Below are 7892 nucleotides of genomic sequence, written 5' to 3'. Positions count from 1 at the left end.
CCCCCATCCCGTCCCAGCACCCCCATCCCACCCTGGCTACACCATCCTGCCCCAGCTCCCCTATCCCACCCTGGCTGCACCATCCCACCCTGACTCCCTCCCCATCTTTGCCTCTCTCAGCTCCTCACCTTTCCCCACCATCCTCATCTCCCCCCCCCTTGCCTCACGCCCCCAGCCTTGCCTCCCCACCCCATCCCCATCTCCCCTCCAAGCCTTGCCTCCCCCACACCCCCATCTCCCCCCAGCACCCTCCCCGAGCCAGCTGAGGGGTTGGCTGCACGGCCAGGAAGACTTTAATTCCCTCTGGGGCGGGGCCTTTGTGCCCCTCGGTTTGCAAAGCCCCTTCCCAGCACAGCCGGCGCCCCGTACTGGGAGCACTGGGGTGCTGAGCGTGTGCCCCCAGCTGTCACCCCATGCTGGGGGAGTGTGTCTGCCACCCTGGCTGGGCCGGGCTCTTCTGCAATGAGAGCTGCCCCCCCGGCTCCTTCGGGCCTGGCTGCCTCCAGAGCTGCCTCTGCCTCCACGGGGGGGTCTGTGACGGGACCACCGGCCTCTGCCGCTGCCCCCCCGGCTACACGGTGAGGGGCACGGGGGGCTGGTGTGCTGGGGCAGCGTCGTGGGGCATCCCTGAGTGGGAGAGGGAGGGTCTGGGTGGTGCTGGGGGATCGTGGGGGCTCTGGATGGTTCTGGGTGGGTGTCTGGATTGTTCAGAGGTGGGGCAAGTATGGGAGTCTGGGCATCCCTGAGGGAAACACGGGGGTCTGTCCTTGGAGATGGGTTGGGGTTGTTATCTCTGAGGGTCTGGGCATCCTTTGGGAGATCAGTGGCAACCCTGCATACAGCTTGGGGTTGCTATGGGAGAATGGGGTTTTTGGGGTTGTCCACTCTCCCTGCAGCACCAGGATGCCAAAAGGAGGGATGAGGGGGTGGTCCCCAGACGCCTGGGCCTTTTCCCCAGCCCTGGGTGGGGGTCCCATCCGTTCTGAATTCTTCCCCCCTCCCCTTCACCCAGGATGAGCACTGCTCCTCCCTGTGCCCCCCTGACACCTTTGGGGTGAACTGCTCGGGGCGCTGCTCCTGCCAGCACGCCCTGGCCTGCTCCCCGCTCGACGGGTCCTGCTTCTGCAAAGAAGGTGGGTGCACACCGGAGGGTGGGGGGTCCCTGTGCCCATCCCTGTGCCCACCCCGCTGTCCCCTCACCCCGCAGGCTGGCACGGACCGGACTGTTCAACGCCGTGTCCCGCTGGTCTTTGGGGTCCCGGCTGCAACCAGAGCTGTGACTGCGCCCACGGGGCGTCCTGCGACCCCCAGAGCGGGACCTGCCGGTGCCCACGGGGCTGGCAGGGCCCCCACTGCCTGCAGCCCTGCCCGGTGAGTCCTGCTGGCTGTGCTGGTGCTGCTGGCACCGGGGTTTGGTGCCACCACCCCGGCGGTGACTCCCCGACCTGTCCCCACGCTGCAGAACGGGACGTTCGGAGCGGGCTGTGGGGGGCACTGTGACTGTGCCCACGCCGACGGCTGCGACACCGTGACGGGGGAGTGCCACTGCCTGCCCGGCTGGACGGGTGAGGGTGATCCCGGGGGCAGTGGGGCCCTGCCGTGCCCTCAGGCGTTGCCCTTCACCCCTCCTATTCCTCCTCATCCTCGCAGGGCCGCAGTGCAAGCAGGGCTGTCCCCAGGGCTCCTGGGGCCGGGGGTGCCGCATGTCCTGCTCCTGCCGCAACGGGGCCTCCTGCTCCCCCCAGGACGGATCCTGCGCCTGCCCCCCGGGGTTCCGCGGCCCCTCCTGCCAGCGCCGTGAGTGAGCACCCCCCTCCCGCCCCCAAAACTGCTGCTTGCTCCCAGCCCGCTCCTTGAGCCCTGTGCTGAGACCGGGTGCAACTCGTGTCACCCCAGCCTGTCCCCCCGGGCGCTACGGCAAGCGCTGCTCCCTGAGCTGCTCCTGCGCCAACGGCTCCTCCTGCCACCCCACCAACGGCTCCTGCCTCTGTGCCCCGGGCTGGCGGGGCCCCCGCTGCTCCCAGCGTGAGTGGGGGGCCGGGGGAGAGGGGGAGTGCGGAACAGGGCTGACCCCACAAGGCTGACCCCACCCCTCACCCCCTCCTCCAGCCTGCGCCCCCGGCTCCTGGGGGGACACCTGTGCCCAGCCCTGCCTGTGCCACCACGGGGGGACGTGTCACCCTGCTGAGGGGACCTGCCACTGCCCGGCTGGCTGGAGAGGGACGCTCTGCGAGGAAGGTAGAGCCTGGCACAGACACCCCCTCACTGCGGGTCTGCACCCTCCCATCCAGCCAGGGAGGTCTGGGGGGGCAAGAGAGAGGGGTCACCACCTGGGTAACCCCTACCCAGCTCCAGACTGGGCAGTATGGAACCGTATGGGCCCCTGTGGAGCCTGATCCTGGGCACTACGGAGCTGTATGGTCCCAGTATGGAGCTATATGGTCCCAGTATGGAGCTGTGGTCCCAGTATGGCTCTGGCTCCCCCACCCCCTGTGTCCCCAGCCTGTGCCCCCGGGACCTTCGGGCTCCAGTGTGACCAACTCTGCCGCTGCCCCCACAATGCCACATGCCACCCTGCCACCGGGACGTGTCCCTGCCCCCCAGGCATGACCGGGCCCCACTGTGAGGCCGGTGAGTGGGGGCAGAGCGGGGGGTCCCTGAGGTCCCTACCCCACCCTGGGGGCTGATATTCCTCCCCACCCCACAGGGACCCCTGAGCAGCCCTACACCATTGTGCCGGCCCCCCCTGCAGCCTACAGCTCCCTGGGGCTGGTGCTGAGCCTGGTGGCCCTGGTGGCACTGCTGGTGGCTGTGGTGGTCATGGCCCTGTGCTACCGCCACCGGCAGAAGGGCAAGGAGAGCCGGCACCTGTCCGTGGCCTACACGGCGGGACAGACGGACACCTCCGACTACATGGTGCCAGGTGAGCCCGGGGCAGCGGTGCTGCAGACGTGGCCCCAGCCCTGGGGGCCCTCCTGCTGACTCCTGTCCCTCCAGACGTGCCACCAAGCCACCACGCACACTACTACTCCAACCCCAGCTACCACACGCTGTCCCAGTGCCCGCTGCCACCCCCCGGCCCCCAGGACAGAGCCAGCTCCCTCAAGGTACGGCACGGGGCAGGATGGTGTGGCACGGGGCCAGCACAGCGTGGCACAGGCCACTGCCACCACCCTTGAGGCCACCCTGTCCCCTGTTTGGGCTCCAGGTGCCCGGCCCACAGCTCTTCCCTGGCCTGGAGAGACCCTACGGCCCCGAAGGCAATGCCACACTGCCCCCTGACTGGAAGCACCTCGGGGCATCAGCCCTGGGCCCCAGGGGTAAGGAGGATGGGGGGCAGCTCCAAGGGAGCCAGCAGGGACCTTGGCCAGGGTGGGGTGGGCACCTGGGTCCCCTCCCTGCTCGGGATCCACGGGGAAGGGGCTGGGGTGGGGTGGACAGAGAACTTTAATGCTTGGAGGAAGATGAAGCAGGAGGGACCCCAAACCTGCCCCCTTAACACAGGGGGGCAGCTGGACCGGAGCTACAGCTACAGCTACAGCTACAGCCCTGGGCTGGGGAAGGGTGACAGCAAAGGTACGGAGTGGGATGGAGGGGAGTGGGGGAGAGACAGGGGGAGGATGGGGAATGGATGTGGATGGGGTGGGGAGAGGAAAAGGATGGGATGGGGAAGGGATAACACTGAGCCTGGGGCTGGGATGGGAAAAGGATGGGGATGGGGCTGGGATGGAGACTTGATGGATTTGGGGCGTAACAGGGATGGGCTGGGATGGGCAAGAGGCAGGGATGGGGTGGGGATGGGTTGGGACAGGACTGGAATGGGGTGGGGAAGGGAAAGGGCCAGGGGTGGGGCTGTGATGGGGAAGAGGTGGGGCTGGGATAGGGAAGGGATGGGGCCGAGACTTTCCTGGGACACAGCCGGATGCGGCTGCTCCCGCTCCCCAACTCCTTTTCCCCCAGAGCACTCCCGGGAGGGGCTGGGGGCCAGTGCCAGCTCCCTGGCCAGCGAGAACCCCTATGCCACCATCAAAGAGCTGCCCATCCCCACTGCCAAGGCCCCCGAGGGCAGTTACATGGAGATGAAGTCCCCTGTCCGGCGGGAGATGTCCTACGCCGAGATCGGGGTCCCCGAGGAACCGCCCCAAGAGGGTACGGCTGGGGGGTCCCCTGACCCCGTGCAGTGGGCACAGGACCCTGCTGATGGGGGGCTGCCTGGCCCCGGGAGGGAAACAGCCCCGATGACAGGGGCTGCACAGCCCTGGGGGGTGACGTGACCCCGGTGACTACGTGGCCCCGGGGGGACACGGCCTCGGTGACACGGGCTTCGTGACCCCTGGGGGGGACATGTCGCCTTACAGCCTTCTCTTGTCCCCACAGAGAGTGGCCCCACACGCACAGACCCCCCCAGCCACTACGACTCCCCCAAGAACAGCCACATCCCCAGTCACTACGATGTGCCCCCCGCCCGCCACTACCCCCCGTCCCCCCCGCTGCGCAGGAAGGACCGCTGAGGGACCCGGGGGGGGACACAGGACTGACCAGGAGGGGACAGAGCATCCCTGCGGGGACTGGGGTGCTCTGGGGCTGCCCCTGAGCCCGCGGTGCAGGCAGTGAATAAAGGGTGTTTGGTGTGGAGCGAGCTGGGGCTGACTGTGGGTCTGTGCCAAGGAGCCACAGAGCCCGAGGGCACTGCAGGGGGAGGAAGGGGGGCTGGTGGGGTCCTGGGCACACTGTGGGGCCCCCCAGGCTCTGTGCTGGGGGCCCTGCTCCCCCCCAGGGTGTGCACGAGGTGGGAGCCCAAAGCACATCCGAGCCCGTCACACTCCGTGAGAGGAATGGGCAAAGGCTGGGGGAGCCTGTGGTGTGCCGGGAGCGGGAGTGGGGGCATCTGTGGGCCTCCACAAAGCCCAGGGAGGACCACTGTGTGCCCCGGGAGGGAGAAGGGGCTGTCCAGCCTGCAGAAGGACTGGCAGAGCCGTGGGAGGGAGCAGAGCCTTGTGGAGATCTGCCAAAGGCTCGTGGAGCCCACTGAGCACCTCGGGGGGAGCGCTGGGGGGGCTCCTGTGGGCTCAGGCAGAGCACAGAGAGATCCACAGCTGACCCTGGGATAGAGCAGGGGCCTCTGTGGACACGTGCAAAGCCCATCAGATCCCGCTGCAACCCTAAGGAAGGAGCAGAGGTCTGTGTTGTTCCGTGTGAAGCCCCTCAGATCCTGCTGTGCACCCAGGGAAGGAGAAGGGGTCTGTGCCATCCCATATGAAGCCCCTCAGATCCCACTGTGCCCCCTGGAGAGGAGCAGGGGTCCGTGTTGTCCCGTGTGAAGCCCCTCAGATCCCTCTGTGCCTCCAGGAAAGGATCAGGGCTCTGCACCATCCCATGCAAAGTTCTGCTGAGCCCCCCGGGCACCCTCCCTTCTGGGAGGGAGAAGGGATCCCAGAAAGCTGGGCAAAGCCTGTCCTGTGCCCTGGGAAGGAGGACAGTCCCTACATCTCCATTTTACTTCATTGTCATTATTTTTTTTCTCTAGTTCTTGTTGCTTTATAAAATTTACTATTTGTCTTTATCCCATTCACTGACTTTCAATTATTTCTTGTCTTTCTTTAGTGCCTTCCCTTCTGTGATTTTTGTTCTATGTCTCTGTTCTATTCCAGTTCACTGTCCCCATTTTTCCTTTTTTTCTCCCCCCCCTCTATTTCCCTAAACCAAGGGCTTTGCCTCACCACGCCCTGTCCACGCAGGAAGGAGTGAGATTCTTTCTGTTGCCCATAAATTTATCTGCTGTGATTTTTACCAGCTGAAGGAATGTAACTTCCCCTCTCATGCCCCATCTGATCAGACTTGGGTAGACTGGGGGGAGGTGTCATGTTAAAGGACAGATCTACTGACCTGGTGTGGGATCTTTCCCCCCCCAAATCAACACCAGATTCTGGGTGCAGTGACTCAGTTCCAGAAGAAAATCTGACACTCAACGATTGCTGTGCACCTGGGAAGTGCAAGGGAAATGGATCCTGCCAGGCTTTGCCCTGGGATCCCACATTTGATCCTTTTAAGGAACCAGATTATTAGGAAGAAGAATATTTGGTGCAATGAGACACCCGTGGGTGTGTGAGACTCCCCAACACCACTTCAGCCATCACGGTACAGAGGACAGGACAAAACCTCCTGTGGAGGGGGTTTGACATGGAATCCAACAATATCCTCAATCCACCTCCCACAGAGCCCCTGCTTTAACTGCTGTGAAATATTTCCAATTAAAACTCAGCTGTGGAACAAGCATTTATCCTGCTCCTCCAGGACTGGCCTGGGGATGCTCTAATGGAAAAGTTCTATTCTTACTTAACCTTAAAGAAATGTGCAGGATTGAAATGTGGAGTAGGAATCCCTTATCTGTGACCAAATGGAGTTTTTAATTGTTCAATGCCCAAGTCACTTCGACAGAAATGTGACACTGTCAGAAGGGAATTTACAGCACATGAATGGATGAGAAACATTGCAAAGCCTGATTGGTGTCTGCTTGGAGAGAAGGAGGTTGTGTGGAGACCTCACAGCACCTTCCAGGCCTATAGAGCACAAGAGAGGGTTCCTATAGCATCAGAAACTGGAGTGACAGGACACAGGGAATGGCTTCCCACTGCCAGAGAGCAGGGTTAGCTGGGATATTGGGAAGGAGTTGTTCCCAGGGTGGGGAGGCCCTGGCACAGGTTGCCCAGAGAAGCTGTGGCTGCCCCATCCCTGGGAGCGTCCAAGGCCAGGTTGGACAGGGCTTGGAGCAACCTGGGACAGTGGAAGGTGTCCCTGCCCGTGGCAGGGGGTGGAACAAGATGAGCTTTAAGATCCTTCCAACTCAAATCATTCCATGATTCTCTGATCCTGCCTTCAGAATGGCTTTAGCCCTCGGGCTGGAAGCAAGTTGTCTCCCTGTGTAATAATTAGACATAAATGGGCTCTAGAAAATGCAACCTGGCAAGTAGATGCTCTGAGCAACTGGGCAAGACGTGCTTTTGGAGAATCAAACCTGTGGTTCAGCAGGCATCGAGGATGACATCGCAAAATGGATTGGTGTCAGACGTGTTGTGATTAAAGGAACACGGGATACGTGGGATGTTAAACTTCACCCACAGGGAATGCCGTGTTCACAACGCTGTGACTTCCAGAGAAGCAGCTCCATCCAAGGTGAACCAAAGCACTGAGTAAACAGTGGGATTGTTCCAATAATGCAACCCACGGGCTGGTTTGGGGCACGGAATCCTGACCCACGGATCCTCTCATTGCTGCATCTTGTGGGACTCGTGGGGTGGGGAAATGGCTGATGCAAACAGGAGCGATGTTTTAGCGGGATTTATATTCCTAAGGCTTGGCGTTGCCACTGTTTGCTGTAGGATTTCTCGCTTGCTCCCTTTTATCTCTTCTCCTTCTCCTCCTTCTGTTCACTGCGTGAAATCACCGCCCTGGAAGAGCTCACAGGAACGCGATTTAACCGACTGAGCCACGGGGGGGTGGTGTTGTCCCGGAACGGGTTCTTTCACTCCTGTGCAAGAGGCCGCTCCACACACAGAGCCGAGGTCTTTGATTTATTTACAGTTCTGCGCAGAGAGCGGGGCTGGGGAACCTGTTTGGGGACAACAGTGGGAGGCCGAAAAATTAAATGTCAGCTCCTCAAACACTGGGCAGCTCGCAAAGGCAGGAGGGGCTTCGCTGAAGCCGGGTCTGCACCTTTAACCGAGGGAGAAGGGGAGAGTTTTGGGTGTGGTGGCGAAACCTCAGATCTGCCCGGCCACAGCCCGAGGACTTCTAAAGACTCGGCTCGGGGGAAAGGCACGCCCAGCACCGGAGCACGGGCAGGATGGACCGAACATGCCACTGGATCCAAGGATGGGGACTTTCTTTTCTTT

At 62.3% G+C, this 7892-nt stretch overlaps 1 protein-coding gene across 3 annotated transcripts; it reads left to right on the top strand.

The window, feature by feature from the left end:
- Positions 1–385: 385 nt before the first annotated feature.
- LOC113940958 (platelet endothelial aggregation receptor 1-like) lies at positions 386–4639 on the top strand. Of its 3 annotated transcripts, XM_027632109.1 has the most exons (14): positions 388–578; positions 1013–1133; positions 1208–1371; positions 1463–1565; positions 1651–1797; positions 1897–2025; positions 2110–2238; positions 2503–2631; positions 2708–2923; positions 2998–3107; positions 3209–3320; positions 3505–3576; positions 3961–4149; positions 4378–4639. In XM_027632109.1, the coding sequence occupies exons 1-14, from the start codon at positions 414–416 to the stop codon at positions 4509–4511; spliced, it is 1920 nt and encodes a 639-aa protein (XP_027487910.1). In that variant the 5' UTR covers positions 388–413; the 3' UTR covers positions 4512–4639. The 3 variants fall into 3 exon arrangements, with proteins under 3 accessions (XP_027487912.1, XP_027487911.1, XP_027487910.1); XM_027632111.1 differs by lacking the exon at positions 3961–4149 and having other exon boundaries at positions 386–578; XM_027632110.1 differs by lacking the exon at positions 2503–2631 and having other exon boundaries at positions 387–578.
- The last annotated feature ends 3253 nt before the right edge of the window (positions 4640–7892 follow it).

Source organism: Corapipo altera, unplaced genomic scaffold (assembly GCF_003945725.1).
Source record: "Corapipo altera isolate COAL_440 unplaced genomic scaffold, ASM394572v1 60539, whole genome shotgun sequence".
In the NCBI taxonomy this organism is placed as follows: Eukaryota; Metazoa; Chordata; class Aves; order Passeriformes; family Pipridae; genus Corapipo; species Corapipo altera.
Note: the sequence above shows the minus strand (reverse complement) of the source record. Positions and strands in the feature narration are given on the sequence as shown.

Excerpts from the sequence above, each read along its gene's own strand:
- LOC113940958 (XM_027632109.1), top strand. The coding sequence starts at position 414 with ATGCTGGGGGAGTGTGTCTGCCACCCTGGCTGGGCCGGGCTCTTCTGC. Across the intron at positions 2,026-2,109 it reads GGGCCCCCGCTGCTCCCAGC|CCTGCGCCCCCGGCTCCTGG; the intron begins GTGAGTGGGGGG and ends CCCCTCCTCCAG. Across the intron at positions 2,632-2,707 it reads CGGGCCCCACTGTGAGGCCG|GGACCCCTGAGCAGCCCTAC; the intron begins GTGAGTGGGGGC and ends CCCACCCCACAG.